This window comes from Orcinus orca, chromosome 13 (genome assembly GCF_937001465.1).
Source record: "Orcinus orca chromosome 13, mOrcOrc1.1, whole genome shotgun sequence".
Taxonomy (NCBI): Eukaryota; Metazoa; Chordata; class Mammalia; order Artiodactyla; family Delphinidae; genus Orcinus; species Orcinus orca.
The window spans coordinates 11,521,334-11,538,626 of record NC_064571.1 but is presented as its reverse complement, the minus strand read 5'-3'; the positions used below and the strand labels follow the sequence as shown (position 1 = coordinate 11,538,626).

Here is a 17,293-nt window from a genome sequence, read left to right as displayed (position 1 = left end):
ATTGTGCTTAAGTGTTTGGTGAGACTGTTTACTCATACCCTTCATGTACAAGGAATATCTTCTATTTTTATTCTCTTTGCCTTTTTTCTTTATATTCTAAGACATTTCCTCTATTTCTATTTATCTTCATTTTGTAAATCATAATTATCAAGAGTTCTTCCTTGTTCTGTTGTTATAGCTTTCTAGCATTTTTAAAAAATATACCATCTTGGGGTTTCCCTGGTGGCGCAGTGGTTGACAGTCCGCCTGCCGATGCAGGGGACGCGGGTTCGTGCCCCGGTCCGGGAGGATCCCACATGCCGCAGAGCGGCTGGGACCGTGAGACATGGCCGCTGAGCCTGCGCGTCCGGAGCCTGTGCTCCGCAGCGGGAGAGGCCACAGCAGTGAGAGGCCCGCGTACCGCAAAAAATATATATATACCATCCTGATATCTTTGTTTATTTATTTAAAAATTTTTGTGCTCTTTTCTTTTCCTTGAATTGTATTTGCTTCTTCTGGATCAGGTTTTCTCTTTCTCCTGCTTTTTTGTTTTATTCTCTAGATCAGGAGTCAGTAAATATTTTCTGTAAAAGATAGGCTTTGCAAGCCAAAAGCAAAATTGAGGGTAGAATGTAGCTACTGATATAACAAGTGGGAGAAAACAAATTTCCACAGCATTTTTATTGACAGAATTTAACATATAATAATTGAGTTTTTTGTTGTACAGGTTTACTAGTGAGAATGAGGGGATTCTTCTTTTGGGGTAATAATTTGTTTAACTGGAGTTCAAAGTTAGTGTTCCCTATCAAAATTGATTGCAAAGATTCATCTGTTAGTGCTGATCTGTAATTAGACTCTATACATTTCATCTTTAAAGGTGTTTTTTTTACTGCAGGTACTGCAGAAAACACTTTTATCAGTTCACCAGCATGATTTTTACTGAGTATATTCATTGCTTGGAAGGCATTTTAAAAACTTTATTAGATTTTTCTCTTGAGATTTGTCTTTTAGCCTGTCATTACATTGCAGATTAATTACTTCCAATTGAAGGTTAGGTGATAACTCCTCAGTTGCACAGTTAAATGGATTTTGAAATAGCGATTTCGTCTGCATATACATTAAAATCTGAAAAACACTGCTGGAACTGTAGTTTGAGCCTGGAAGATAAATCTACTGCAAATTTGCGTGAGAATGGAGCTCTTGCTTCTTGTTGTAACTTTGGACAGCACAGTGATATGAGCGATGTCAGTAACATCTGTCAACTCATCAAGAGCCAAGGAAAACCACCTGATATCATTTGTCTTATTTTTTTAGTTGTCAGAGCTTCTCCCAGTTCCCTCACGGCTTTGAGAAACTGTTGTTGCCAAAAGGCCAGTTTTCTTAAACAACTTTTTCTCTGGACAGTTCTTCAATTGCTGCAATCAAACATGATTTAATTAACTCACCATCAGCTTTCTTTGGCTAACAACTGAGCCACTCAGAAACTTACTTTGATTGCAGCCTCATTTTCATTTTTGATTCTTGTGAGGAAATAATTTTGTGATGAGATATTTTGCTTATATTTTCTAATTTTTCTCACCGTGGCTTTCCTGTGAGTTGGGATTATTGTGATGAATGCTTAATATTGTCAACATATATTGTGTTCCTTCAGCACTGCTGTAGTATCATTGTGTAATAACCGTAATGCTTTGCCACCTAATTTGACAGTAAAATAATCCACACTTTACTGTGTCTTAAATGCATGGCATTCAAAGTCTGCTTTTCATGTTTTGACATGGTGGGTGTGCACTAGTAATGAAACAAAAAAGTATCATGACTTGGTGATATGTGACGTATTCAACATGCTGTCAAGTTATAACGGTCAGGGTTTCCCTGGTGGCGCAGTGGTTGGGGGTCCACCTGCCGATGCGTGGGGCGTGGGTTCGTGCCCTGGTCTGGGGGGATCCCACGTGCCGTGGAGCGGCTGGGCCCGTGAGCCATGGCCGCTGAGCCTGCGCGTCCGGAGCCTGTGCTCCACAACAGGAGAGGCCACAACAGTGAGAGAGGCCTGCGTACCGCAAAAAAAAAAAAAAAAAAAAAAAAAAAAAAGTTATACTGTCACAAATTCATGGTATGCTGAGCATGAGTGTAAAGTGATGAGAGAGCCACAGCCACACCTACGGTCTCTTCTGCTTCTGCTCAGCTCTCAAAGCAGCCAGTGTAATACGTAAATGAGTGAGCATGGCTGTGTTCTGATAAAACTTTATGGATGCTGAAATTAGAATTCTATATAATTCCCGTGTCATGAAATGTTATTTCATTTTTTTTCCCCCAACCATTTAAAAAATGTAAAGACCATTCTTAGCTTGCTGACTATTACAAAAACAGGTAGCAGGGTAGATTTGGTCCTTGGTTATATTTTAATGACCACTGCTCTAGATTTCATCATTAGCTTTTGTTTTTCTTCATGTCTCTTGATTTAAGAAAGGCCTGGAGAGCTGATGGAAGTTCTTTGCTGGTCTGTAGGTAGGTCTGTGTCTCCATAGGCCTTTCTTCTAAATGGAAAGCCTGATGGGGCATTCGGTACGTGAGTGGGCCGTGTGCATCTCTAGGTGTCCAGCAGCATAGTAGCTCTTAACCTTCTTTGTGCCATGCACCCCCTTTGGCAGTCTGGTGAAGCCCATGGGCCCCTTATGATAATATTTTTAAGTGTATAAAATATGTTGGATTACAATGGAAATTGATCTTATTGAAACACAGTTATCAAAATATTAAAGAACAAATGGGGTAAGAGTAATATGCTCTTTATAAATGCACTAAATAGTAAGATCCAGCGTTAGGTCTAACTATTGTAATTTTGACATAGTGATGAACATAAAAGATAATTTGAGGTCTGCAATAACGATAATATATGAAAGTGCCTGTGATTTCTAGTGGTGACAGTCGCAGCTGCTGCTAATACTACTGTGGTTTGTTGCTGTAGTCAAAGCAGAAGAAAATGCCAAACGTCAATTTAGAGGTTGATGAAAATAATGTGTGATTTTTATTACTATCCAAGTTCATTGAATTCTATCCATAGACCCTTGGCCAGAGGCAGGGCGGGGTGGGGCCATCTCTGGACAGCAGGTTAAGAACCCTGATATAGAGTGAGTGGATAGAGTGTTTTTCTCGTGGGAGTTGCTCACAAATGTCAGAATATGGAGGAATTCACTCTGGGGTCTTAGTACCCATACAAGAAGACTTGGCTTTTATCAGACATTTTAATACATTTCTTTAGCGAATAGCTCTCTTTTTGCCCAGGGTAAATTTTTTTTTTTTAATAAATTTAAAAAATTTATTTATTTATGGCTGCATTGGGTCTTTGTTGCTGCGTGCGGGCTTTCTCTAGTTGCGGCGAGAGGGGGCTACTCTTCGTGGCGGTGCATGGGCTTCTCATTGCGGTGGCTTCTAGTTGCGGAGCATGGGCTCTAGGCATGCGGGTTCAGTAGTTGTGGCACCTGGGCTCAGTAGTTGTGGCTCACGGGCTCTAGAGTGCAGGCTCAGTAGTTGTGGCACACGGGCTTAGTTGCTCCAGGCATGTGGGATCTTCCCGGACCAGGGCTCGAACCCGTGTCCCCTGCATCGGCAGGCGGTTTCTTAACCACTGTGCCACCAGGGAAGTCCCCAGCCCAGGGTAAATTTTTGTTTGATTGTATTCTGCGTTGGGGGTGGGTGGGCAGAGATAATTTGTTACAATAGCTTTGTTTGTTTTTATGTAGAATTTTAAGTCATTCTCATTTATAGCCCTATTTCTCACACTGCACCCTAAGCCCAACCTCCAAATTATAACTTGCTTTTTGTTTGTCAAAAATTTGCCAGGAATTTGTTGAACTTTTCTTAATTCCTAATGAGTGTACTTCATTCCCTGTCTCCTATACACACACTATTTTAGGACTATTAATTTTTATATTTCTATACTTTTATTTCTGGGGAATTTCAGGAGGCCATACGAGTTCTATATACCATCCTGAATCAAATGCAAGAAAATCTTTTACTTAAAAAAGAAGAAAAATACTTTATGTGGACTCCTTTATAAAACATAAAAAAGTTGTAATATCGTGTTCTTATACTTTCCAAATTATATAGAGAACAACAGACATCGAAGCAATGAGTTTATAGTTAGCTGCATGAAGAAAAGTATTTAAGCAATCATTTGTATATTGTGTATTTCGGTGCCCTCTGAAAAGAATCATATCAATTAGGAATACTTCTCTATAGTAAAACAACATAGTTGATGATTGTCCTCGTTTTATAATGTTGCCAAGTCATCTCATCTCTTCGTTTAATACAAATAAGTCAGTTTTGTTACTACTTGTAGTAAAAGGGGTCTGCTTCAGTACTGCAGGCCCCCACATCTTGTGCGGGGGAGGGGGAACACATAATCACCCATTTGGATCCTTGTAATATTTTGATTCAGATGCACTGAATAGAATCTCATGTTTGATTGAGCTAAACTTATTGTGAACTGTTGCATATTGAATGATTTTTTGGTTCTCCCTGTGCCTACTAAATAAAATTAAAGGCCAAAACCAAGGTAAACATAATAATTATCACAGGAGTCAGCCAACGTTTTCATAAAGGACCAGATAAGTGCATCTTTTTGACTTTGTGAGCCATATCGTCTCTGTCACAGCTAAGCAGCCATAGATTAATGAATGAATGAGCGTGACTGTTCCAGCAAAACGTTATTTATAAAAGCAGGAGGCCAGGCCTAACCCCTAACCCAAAGCTGTTTACAAGTTGGTATGTTAGAAAAGGGTGCTCTTTTCTTGAGGACTCAGAGATGAGAAACTTGGAGGCTTGAAGATTGGATTGGTTGGTAGTCTTGTCTGGTGTAATGAAAATAAGATGTACAGTGAAGCCCTTGTCAGGTTAGGCAACCTTCTCAGCTTGTTCGGATTCTTCAAGCAGGGGGCAAATTCATTTTCTAGGCCATAGTCAACCCTCCAGTGGTACAACTTCTAGCTTGGAAGTTAAACATCAAAGGTAAACCATTAAACTGGACCACCTAGTATATTTTGTGATTCTCCTTTGCTGCCTTCCTCAGTTATGTGAGGGTAGATGAGACCAGGCCCAAAAGCTCTGGAGCGGGGTAATTGGCCAATTTAATGACAGACATATCATCTCTTCCTGAGATCAGAATAGGAGCCCTTTGGCAGTTGGGCTTTTTAAAAATAAACTTTTTAATTGAAATGTACTGGTTGTAATTATACAGATTGATACACCTGTGTCACCAGGTATAGACGCCTCTGTAACCAGTACTTGGAAATTTTTATATGCAAAGTGCTTTAAGTTGTCTGCTTTGATCACCTCGGGCTGCTTCAGGGTCAGCTGCCATACCTGAGTTCCTGTTCCAGTGGATGCCTGTGTTTGTAGCTGTCACCTTGGGGCAGCTCCAACAACAGAGTTAGAAGACTATTTCTGAAAGTAAAATTAACTTAATTACAGAGAATGGGGCAATTCTTTCTTCTCATCATTGTTGCCACATCCTATGCCACCAGTGCTGTGAGTTATAGGGAAAAAATAGGCTTTGGTATGTGTGATGTATCTTACTTAGTATAGCGGATTTTCAATTGGGCCATTACAGTGTACTTGTTCTTTTATGAAATGACGATCTATTGAGTTAAACCGTTTAAAAGTATAGTCCATGCAAAGGGAGAAATAAAATGTGAACTATAATTCTGTAGTTCCTTTATATCAAATAATTAAGACATAGGGCTTTAGTCTTTCTTTTTTCTTTTCTTTTTTTCTTTTATTGGGGTATAGTTGTTTTACAACGTTGTGTTAGTTTCTACCGTACAGCGAAGTGGAGTTCCCTGTGCTATACAGCAGGTTCTCATTAGTTATCTATTTTATACAGATTAGTGTATGTATGTCAATCCCAATCTTCCAATTCATCCTACCGCCCGGGGCTTTAGTCTTTCAATTCAGTAAAGTACAGTATACAAATTCAGAATCTTCCCTCAAACCATCTTTAAGGATAGATTTTTTTTTTTTTAATTCTGGAAAATTTCATATACATAAGAACGGAAAGAATAGCATATGAAACCCCTATGTACCCATCTCCCAACCTCAACAATGATCATGGCCAGTCTTTGCTTCTTCTTTATAACCAGATTGTTTTGAATCATGCTAGGTTTTAAAAATTGAAAATGTAATTTTCACTTAGTTTAGGCACTTTGGAAACTCTACATCACGGAAGAATTTGCAACGTAGAAAATCAAGAAGTAAGGACTATGATGTATATAGTGATAATGATATCTGCAGTCAGGAATCAGAAGATAATTTTGCTAAAGAGCTTCAACAATATATACAAGCTAAAGAGATGGCAAATGCTGCTCAATCCTTATCGCTTCCTGAAGAATCTGTGAAGAAAGAGGGAGCAAAGGATATCCAGAAAGGTAAAGGTAAGAGTCCAATTATTTTATCATTTAAAGTTATCTATAGAAGCAGTCACATTTGTCCACATATGGATGGGGGGGAGGGGTTCGCTTGCATTTTATCTCATGATAAGATCACGTTTTCCTGGATCTTTACACCAAATGTGAGCTGGTCACTTGGTGTACAAATGCTTAGTTTGCGGGAGGAGCGGAGAGTGCAGGAGGGTTTTCAAAGGACGTGACTACTTTGAAAGGGAGAATGCTAAATCCCTGGCTTCATCATGTGTGAAGGACAGGAAATACCTGTTTGCTGTCCTCTGAAGAAGAATGGGTTTAATTAATGTCTGGGATGGTAGTGTGTCCGACTAAACTCAGAAATATATTCTTTTAGATGACTAAAATGAAATTAAGCCACAGATAGGAGAATAAATGACAATTGTAAATAAAATTCTTAATCTTCTCATTTTATTTTTTTTCCCTCTTTAAATGTTCTTCTATTTAAAATGGATCTATAGATAAACTTAATATATGTAATGTTTTCAGGGAGTAATCTGACAGCCATATATGAGGTCATTGAAAACATTTGAAGGTTTTACTGTTACAGTGCTATAGCAGTTCCTACTTAGATCCATTGTACTCTGAACACTTCAGAAGGATCTGGCTGATGGCTAGCAAGATTGATTTCGTGAATTATCTTGTTCTTTTCCCCAATAATACCTTATATATTTTCACAAAGAGTTAATTTGGGATCCACAGTATATTAATCCAAGAGCTTCTAGAAAGACAGGTCCGCATCATCCTAGTTATTACGCTTCGAGCAGTGGAGAAGTTTTCCTGGATTGTTAGAGAATATACTTCTTAAGAGTAAACTGCTATTGGACTTTTATATCACCTTTAAATTGAACTTTCTTGCTTTTAGCTGTTAAACAAAAGAATAAAAATAAAAACCTTAAAGCTGTTCGCAAGAATGGTAAACAGAAGAAAATGAAGCGAAAATGGCCTGGCACTGGAGACAAAGGATCAAACGCTTCCCTGAGGAAGAGTGGCTCACAGGAACAGGTATGAGAATATACGCCTGTCTGTCGGAGGGCACTGCCTGCCCTTGGATTTTTATCTTGCACCCCAATGGGATCTCCTCTTACCTCCAGTGGGCTCCGTGGGTTCTTCTTTCTCACTGTTGGGTGGCCTTCCCTCACACTCGTTACCTGCCAGCGCCCACTCAGGCCTTAGTGTTGTACCTGTTGCCCCTGTATACACGCACACAAACCCCCTGATTTCTGAGGGCTGTGCAAAAACAGATATGGGAGGCAGGGAGAATATAAGATAGCCATGAGGACATTCCAAAGGCCACAGAGTCTTACAGAGTTTCTACTCTTAAAGTCTCTGGTCTGTTGGTTTTTGACTCCCTCTGGAAATTAAAAATGAATATTTTTGAGCTTTGACCTTATCAGACACTCCCTACCCTCCTAGAATTTTGATTTTGCTTTGTAGAAGTTCCTCTTCCTTGGTCTGCAGATGTAATCACGGTAGAACAATAAGTGAGTCCTCTGGACTCTGCTTTTCTGAGGGCTTCTAAGCTGGATGGCCACCTTTTTGTTGTTAGGCTTGGTTCAGGAGGCAAGAGTTGAGGGTGGTAAACTATTAGAAATACCAAATATTATAGATTAAAATGTATTTATATAAAATCTGTTTTACAAAGGAGGAATCCGAAGCCCTAGGGTTTAGGTAACTGCCTGTAGTTACAAGGGCCAGGGCAGTTTCCCTTTCCTTTGTTTTTTTTTTAAAATATATATTTATTTACATATTTATTTATTTATTTGGCTGCGCCAGGTCTTAGTTGATTCATGCGGGATCTTTAGTTGCGGCATGTGGGATCTAGTTCCCTGACAACCTGGGCCCCCTGCACTGGGTGCGTGGAGTCTTAACCACTGGACCACAAGCAAAGTCCCCCCTTTCGTTTGGTTTAGATTGACTCAAATGATTATTCAGCCAAAGCTGACAGCCCTGCTACATGAGGAACAAATGTAAACATATATGTTAGAATTTAATAACATAATCAAAATAAAACCCAGAGTTAAAACTGACATTTATTAGACACATAATTTTGATTGTGCTAAGTGGAAGTCTGACATTACTGCAAAGCAGATCACATAAATATACAGCCAGCTCCCTTCTTTGTACTTACTGAATTCCTAAGACTGTATGTGGGTATATGGTACGTAGAAGCTGTAAGTTGTACCACAAGTTAACAAACTAAAAGTGATTTATGTTTCTAAAGACGTAAAATGAAATTCCCCTTTTGTTTTCATACCTTTATTGCCATTTTTGAGGGTATATTTCTAATTATGTTTGTTAATTTGAGCTCGTCAGTACACTCAGCTCACACGTAGTGAGCATCTCACTGAAATGAAAGATCACACTACTTTTGCTTTACCTTATGATTTTGAGGTTTGTCCCCATTGTTCTAAAGAGCCTTGTTCTTAGACTTCACTTTTTAATCAGAAGTAGTGGTACTTTCCTTCTAAAATTTTTAAATTAATTTTTTAAAACGAGGGCAAGGTACAATAAAATATTCATAATGTTCAGTGATGGAATGCTGTTGAAACTGACAAAACATTAATTTTTTTCAACTGATGTACAAAAGTCCACATCTTACCTGCAGGCCAATTCAGAAGAGTTACTTTTTAATGTTGTTAAAGGTGGTTTAAAATAATTTTGTACAGCCTTCCCTGGTGGCGCAGTGGATAAGAATCTGCCTGCCAATGCAGGGGACACAGGTTTGATCCCTGGTCTGGGAAGATCCCATATGCCGTGGAGCAACTAAGCCCATGCACCACAACTACTGAGCCTGCACTCTAGAGCCTGCGAGCCACAACTACTGAAGCCCGTGTGCCTAGGGCCTGTGCTGCACAACAAGAGAAGCCACTGCAGTGAGAATCCCGCGCACCGCAATAGAGAGTAGCCCCCGCTTGACGCAACTAGAGAAAGCCTGCACACAGCAACGAAGACCCAATGCAGCCAAAAATAAATAATTAATTTAAAGAACACATTTTTTTGTACAATGGAATAAAATATTTAATTTTTTATTTCTCACATTTAGTTTTTTGTTTTTGTTTTCAAAGGATGGTAAACCTAAAGAGAAGCAGCAGCCTGTGAGAATGAGTCAGGGATTCATCAACCAACATACGGTGCAACGCCAGGGAAAACAAATTTGTAAATATTTTCTTGAAAGGAAATGTATTAAGGTATAAAAAATGTGTAAGCAAAAATATACTAAAATGTAAGATATAGCAAAAATGTACTAAAACCAACTCCTCTTTCCATTAGACACTCCAAAAGCATACCTGTACAATTTTAGAACTGTTTCCTTCTGGGAAAGTTTCAATTAGGAAATTTTACTGAAATATTCTTTTATGTTTAGGAGAGTAGATAATTTTTTTAAATGCTTTGTGTTAAAAATATTAAGGACTTGACAGATTTTTAAGCAGATATATATATGTGATGTGGTTATGATAGCTTGTTAAGAATTAGACTGTACTGCTTCTAAGACTTTGTTTTCTTCTAGAATCATTAAGTAGGAATTGTAATGACTTAACTATGAGGAATAATGGTTTTTCCTTGTCCCTTCTTTTGGCCCAGGGAGACCAGTGTAAATTTGATCATGCTGCAGAGATAGAGAAGAAAAAGGAAATGTGTAAGTTTTATGTACAAGGATATTGTACCAGAGGTGAAAACTGCCTGTATTTGCATAATATCCTTTATCACAAGGTACAGTAACTTTACTTTTCATAAACATTTACATGAATGTAAAATTTTGAGTGACACCAAGTGTTTTAGCCATGGCAAAATTACATTATCCAAGCTCAACTCAGTATTGAAGTGATTAAATTGTACACACATTTTTTTTCTTTTTCCCCCAAGTAAGAGTCTTTAGAAATTCTCTCAAATGCACATCCTCTCAACCTGGGTAGTGTAACAGCTTCATGAGACCTTTCAGACCTATCCAGAAAAACTTCTCTGAATTTCTGCTGTGACATCCACTAATTGAATCTATATTCATGTAATCTACTTCATAAAAGAGGCAGGAATTGCACAGTTTGGGAGTACTCGTTTTCTGCACATTCAGTATTGTATAGAGGTACATTGTCCCTTAATTTGAAGAATAACCCTAACTCTTCAGTGTAAATGGTCTAGACATGTTGTAAAAATACAAACATAAACATTTTAGGGTAATTGGACCTTTGATCAACACAAAAGTTGTTTTCCTTCAGTCATTCAATACAAGGAATCGCAAATTCTAACTTGAGAAATTTTTCCTAGAAAACAATATTGAAGCTGTATAAATTGTTCCTATTTTATACAAGCCTAATATATGAAGGATCCAGATTTGTAAGACATATCATTGTCATTGACTTTAATCCCCCCACTGCAAAAGACTGCTTTAAAAATAATCCCATTTCTCAAAGTATTTAAAATACACATCCCTCTCTTATATTGGTGAAATATACCTGTAGTTTATTTTAAGAATGGATATGAAGGAAAAAAGTGTCCTGTGATAGCCAATAAACTTTATAATCATCCTAAAATTAGATTTTTCTTATAACCCAGTTAACAATTTACTGTCTCATATTTTAAATAGAGAATTTGTTTCTACTAGTAGAAAAGAACTTTACATAGGAAAAATAAAGTTACTAAATTAATAACAAATTATTTTAGTTGGATTACGGTTGTTCTTTTCCTTAACATTTGGGTTAACATGAATATCCTTGCAAGTTTTACCATACAGGAGCAAAATGTTATCAGGGAGAACATTGCAAGTTTTCACATGCTCCCCTGACTGCTGAAACACAAGAACTGTTGGCTAAAGTAAGTATAATTTTAATTTTTCTTTCTCTCTTTTTTTTTTTTTTAATTTTTTAAATTTTTTATTTTATTTTTGGCTGTGTTGGGTCTTCGTTGCTGTGCACGGGCTTTCTCTAGTTGCGGTGAGCGGGGGCCACTCTTCGTTGCGGTGCGCAGGCCTCTCATTGCAGTGGCCTCTCCTATTGTGGAGCACGGGCTGTAGGCGCACAGGCTTCAGTAGTTGTGGCACGTGGGCTCAGTAGTTGTGGCTCGCGGGCTCTAGAGCGCAGGCTCAGTAGTTGTGGCGCATGGGCCTAGTTGCTCCGCGGCATGTGGGATCCTCCCGGACCAGGGCTTGAACCCGTGTCCCCTGCATTGGCAGGCAGATTCGTAACCACTGCGCCCCCAGGGAAGGCCCTGTTTTTCTTTTTTAAAGAATACTTTTGAACTAAGGGTGGAATTTGAAAAGACACTCACAGTTTCTTAAGGAGAGTGCCTCATAGGGTAGCATGTGGGTTATATTAGGACTGATAATCTAAGGATTTACTTCAGTTTAGAAAATTCATTTGTATATTTTTCCTTGTAGCTTAAAGGAAAACTTATACTTACTGCTGGTGTAAATTGGAATGTTCTTAAAACCTTCAGTGTAGTTAGCAACCTTAGTAGCTAAGTTAACCAGAGGAAAACAAAGCAAATAGGAGAAATAGTACTCCTGTTATACTCTTAGAAGGAAAGTTAAGGATCATCAGTTGATAAATATTTTAGGGTTACATCAAAACATACTTAAGTAGTTATTTCAAAGTTTTCTTCAAATATTCTTTCAGGTGTAAGAAAAGATAATTGAAAAATAATAGTCGTTTATGTTCTTTCATTTCCCATGTATTAATTGGAGCTAGTCTCTTCAAAATTAAACTGAAATATAAGTGAAAATAAAAGATTCTTTTAAAACCAAACCATTCCATCTTGCGGCAGAAGTTCCCTTGACTATATTGCAAATATTAGAAAGTCAAAGGTCCTTGTTTCTGGATATTTTTAGTTGTGAAATATGAAGGGTTACCCTGGAATTAGAAATTATACCAAATATTTGGTTGTTCATTAGCATGAATGTATGTGGAAAAAATGATAAATGTAAAAGTCATTTTCCAGTTCCACTTATAGTAAATATTATTAGATAATTACTAGGATGAATATTGTTGGAATCTTTAGAAAATTATAAGAGTATGATGATGTACCTGAATTTAATGCATAAAAATGATTGCGTGATTTTTTTTTTTCCCCCAAACTAGGCTTTGGATCCTGAAAAGAAGTCGTCATGAAAGTAAAATACATAAAAAAGGTAAAATTAATGATTTAACACTTTTTTCCCCCTCTGAAATGTCTCTAGAAATTGGCATGAGGACATAGGCCTTTTTACATTTTCTCAAATAGAAGTCTTTTTCTCTCTCCTACCCCACTAAAAACTTATAAAATATTTGATACATATAAATAGATATATATGTGGATCTCCATGGACCTGCTTCCCTTTCTGGATTTGTCACTGTCTTTTTGTGTTTTTATTCTTCTGTTTTGTTTCTTTGTAAATTTACCAAATGTGTATGATTCACCAAATATTATATTTAGTTTTGCTTGAGTTTGGATATTAAACAGTATCACATTCTATACTTCTTGGTGACTTGCTGTTTTCATTCAGCATTGGGCTTGTAAGATTCATTCACGTATATGCATGCAGCTGTCATTCATTTTTACTCTTGTATAGCATTTATTCTATGAATATGTTACAAATTATTTAGTCATTCTACTATTGACGGACATTGAGGTTATTTTCAATTTTTAAAATATAAACTGTTATTATAAATAACTGTTTCACATGTCTTCTGATGAAAATGTGGGTGAGTTGTCCTGAGTGTACCAAGGAATAGAATTGTTGTATCATCTTAAAACTTAAGATAATACCAATCTTTTCTGAAGTACTTATAACAGTTTTTATTGCCATCAACTGTGTAAAAGAATTTCTGTTGCTCCCCACTCACTAATGCTTTATATTGTCACGACTTTAAATTTTTGGACCAATTTAGTGGGTGTAAAAATGGTGCCACATGGCTGTATTTTCATAAAGTTCAGCATTTTTTCTTAAGCTTACTGGCTTTTGAGCTTCATCTCCAGGGAAATGCCATTAATGTCTTTTGCCTATGCTTCTGTTGGGCTGATTGTCCTTTATAAATTGATTTTTATATACAAATTGTTTGTGACGTATGTGTGACAAGTCTTCTCCCATTTTGTGGGCTGTCTTTTCACTTTTTTAAAGGCGTTTCAGTGAGCAGAATTACTTGTTTTGGCGATCTTTTTCTTTATGGTAGGTTTTGTGTTTTGCGTCTTACTTAAGAAATCCTTCCCTATCATGAGGCTGTAAAGTACTTTAATTTTTTTTAGGTTTTTGGAGTTTTGCTTTTTACATTTATATTTTAATCCTTTGGAAATTCTATCAGTTAACAGTTGTCACAATAATGGTGTTTAAAACCAACCACAAGACTCTCAGTAGCATATAAAAGTAAACATTTCTTTTTCCATGCATCTGCAGGTTGGCTGGGAATAGGCTGATACAGGCTGGCTCTGGCTGGGTTGGTTGTGCTTCATAAAGCAGAACCACTGGGATGGTTCTGCCCCACATTTGTCTCACTCTCCTCCTGGGACCAAGGGGCTAGCTGGGGCATGTTTTTCTCATGGCATTGGCAGAAGGACAAGAGGGCAAGGCCCTGTTTGTATCACATCATGTTTACTTACAACCCATTGACCAAAGTAAGTCACATAGGCAAGCCCAAAGTTAAGGTGTAGGAAAGTATACTCCACTTTCTGTACTTTCCATGTGGGAGGAGTTGCTAAATTACATGAAAATTTTTCTGAAGGGACCTTGAGGGAATTATGCTAAGCAGAATAAGTCAGAGAAAGAAATATACCATTACGATTTCACTTATGTCTAAAAAACAAAACAAATGGACAAATAAAACCAAACCAAAATCATAGATTCAGAGAACAGAGTGGTGGTTACCAGAGGGGATGGGGATTGGGCAGTGGGTGAAACAGGTGAAGAAAGGGGTCAAGAGGTACAGACTTCCAGCAATAAAATAAATAGGTCATGGGGCTGTAGTGTACGGCATGGTGACTATAGTCAGTAATGTTGTAGAGCATTGAAAGTTGCTGAGAGAGTAAATCCTAAAAGTTAAGTATGTATGGTGTTAGGTGGTAACTAGACTTACTGTAGCAATCATTTCTCAATCTATACAAATACTGAGTTATTATGTTGTACACATAAAGCCAGTATAATGTTATATGTCAATTATACCTCAATAAAAAAATTTTTTAATTACACGAAAAAGAGGGTAGCTGTGGGTATAGGGAAAAGGGAAGAATTAAGACTAATTGATTTTTTTTTTTTTTAAACAGTGTGCTATAGGGACTTGATTTTCTTTTTTTACCCCATACGGATAACCAATCTCCCAGAACCATTCAAATGAAAAGACTGCCCTTTCCCCACTGATTTGTAATGCCCCCTCTGGTATATATCGAGTTTCCTTCAAACAGAGGTCTATTTCTGGGGTCTCTGTTCTGTTCCTTTTGTCTTTTGCTCTAGTACTCTACTGCCTTAATTACTGGAGCTTTGTTGGATTTTGATATAGTTTGATAATTTTTCTAATGTTGTTCTTCAGGAGCACCTTGACTGTTTTGGACCCTTTTACTTTGTTAGTTTTTTAAAAAACAGCTTTGTTGAGGTATGATTTATATATCACTTGTTGTAAGTGTATAATTCAATATTATTTGGTAAATTTACAGAGTTGCATAGCATCACAAAATCTAGTTTTAGAAGGTTTTTGACACCCCCAAAAGATTCCTTTTACCCATTTGCAGTCACTTCCCAATCCCACTAATGAATTTTCTAGATTTGCCTTTTCTGGGTATTTCATATAAATTTCAACATGTGGTCTTTTTTTGTTTTTGTTTTGTTTTTTTATTTTTGGCTGAGTTGGGTCTTCTTTGCTGCGCGTAGGCTCTCTATAGTTGAGGTGCGTGGGCTTCTCGTTGCAGTGGCTTCTCTTGTTGCGGAGCATGGTCTCTAGGTGTGTGGGCTTCAGTGGTTGTGGCACACGGGCTTAGTTGCTCTGCGGCAAGTGGGATCTTCCCAGACCAGGGCTCGAACCCGTGTCCCCTGCCTTGGCAGGTGGATTCTCAACCACTGCGCCACCAGGGAAGCCCCAGCATGTGGTCTTTTGCTTCTGGCTCTTTTCATATAGTGTAATGGTTTTGAGATTCATCAATGGTTTAGCATATATCAGTGATTTTTTAAAAAAATAATTGCTCCATTATTCCATTGTATGGATGTACCACTTTTTTTAATCCTTTCAACAATTGATATTTGTGTTATTTCCAATTTTTAGTTATTATGAATAATTCTGCTGTGAGCATTTGTGTATGAATCTTTGTGTTGTGGACATACTTTTTTTTTTTTTTGAAAATGAGAATTCTAAATATATTGTCAAAATATGCCTTGGAGATAGCACACAAAAGCAATGTTACGAAGGTACCAAATGCGTAAATGAATATTCTCTTGAGGAACTTCTCATCTAAGGACTTTTTTCCCTTTTGGTGGTACAATTAGGAACGGGTCGGTTTTGTGAAACTTTTTGGTGCTGGTGGGTGGTTGTCAGTTCAGGGTAGGTTTGGACCTGTGTTATTTTGAAGTACTTTTTCCTCAAGCAGGGATGACTTATTTCTAGGTCATGGGATCAAGAGGTGACTACTTGAGATCACAGAAAACCTTAGGTTGCATCAAGGAAGTATTGGTAGGCGGAAAAATCAGGATGAGCTTGTTATTAGCTTTGCAGACATACATTTTTATTTATCTTGAGTAGGTTACTACTTTAGTGGAATTTCTGGGTCCGACAGTAAATACATGTTTAACTTTTTAAGAACTGCCACATTGTTTTACAAAGTGGCTGCATCATTTTACATTCCAGACAGCATTGTAGGAAGATTTTAGTTTCTTCACATCCTCACCAATGCTTGTTATTGTCAGCTGTTTTGATTATAGCTTTTCTGTTAGGGGTGAGCTGGAATCTCATTGTAGTTGTAATTTGCATTTCTCTAATGGCTAATGGTGTTGAGCATCTTTTCATGTGCTGTTGGTGGATTCAGATCTTTGCCCATTTTTTAATTGGGTTGTAAGCTTATTATTGAGTTGTAAGAGTTCTTTATATATGTTGGATACAAATCCTTTATCGGATATATAATTTGCAAATATTTTGTCTCAATCTGTGGCTTTGTCTTTTTGTCCCAATTTGTGCTTGCCTTTTAAAAAGAGTGTCTATTGAAGCATGAACGTTTTCATTTTGTTGTAGTACACTATCAGTTTTTTTCCATCATGGATCATGCTTTTGGTGTTTCATCTAAAAATTCTTTGTCTAATCCAAGGTCACAAGATTCACTTTTATGTTCTAAATTTGTTTTAATAGTTTTAGCTCTTATATTTATGTCTGTGATTCATTTTGAGTTAATTTTTGGGAATGGTGTGAGTTAGGATCCAAATTTTTGTTTTGCATATAGATACCCAATTGTTCCAGCAAGCATTTAAAAAAACTACCGTTTCCCCACTGAGTTGCCTTGGCACCTTTGTCAAAAATCAGTTGAACTAAATGTAAGGATTTATTTCTGGGCTCTCAGTTGTGTTCTCTTGATCTATAATGTTTATCCTTATATACTGTCACTGTCTTGATCACTATAACTTTATATTTGTTCTTTGGTATCCAAGGGGAATTGGTTGCAGGATCCCACAAATACTAAAATCCATGGATGCTCAAGTCCCTTATATAAAATGGCATATATGCAAATAACCTCAGGACATTCTCTTGTATGCTTTAAATCATCTCTAGATGACTTATAATACCTAATACAGTGTAAATGCTGTGCAGATAGTTGCTGACGCATGGCAAGTTCAAGTTATGCTTTTTGGAACTTTCTGGAATTCCTTTTCCCAAATATTTTTGATCCACAGTTGATTGAATCTGTGGATGCGGAAGCTGCAG

At 37.4% G+C, this 17,293-nt stretch overlaps 1 protein-coding gene across 7 annotated transcripts in view; it reads left to right on the top strand.

Annotated features, from left to right (window-relative positions):
• ZC3H8 (zinc finger CCCH-type containing 8) overlaps positions 1 to 17,293 on the top strand; it is a 49,163-nt gene that overhangs the window by 7,264 nt on the left and 24,606 nt on the right. For 4 of the 7 annotated variants that reach the window (XR_007470734.1, XM_049695706.1, XM_049695707.1 and 1 more), the window contains exons 3-8: positions 6,167 to 6,404; positions 7,297 to 7,436; positions 9,500 to 9,622; positions 10,017 to 10,130; positions 11,136 to 11,243; positions 12,506 to 12,555. Coding sequence is in view for 6 of the 7 variants with exons in the window: in XM_049695706.1 (XP_049551663.1) it covers positions 6,167 to 6,404; positions 7,297 to 7,436; positions 9,500 to 9,622; positions 10,017 to 10,130; positions 11,136 to 11,243; positions 12,506 to 12,535 (753 nt within the window). In the remaining variant the exon portion in view is untranslated. Of the gene's footprint in view, positions 1 to 6,166; positions 6,405 to 7,296; positions 7,437 to 9,499; positions 9,623 to 10,016; positions 10,131 to 11,135; positions 11,244 to 12,505; positions 12,881 to 17,293 lie in introns of those variants that run through there. The other 3 variants (XM_049695708.1, XM_049695709.1, XM_049695705.1) reach the window with 3 other exon arrangements.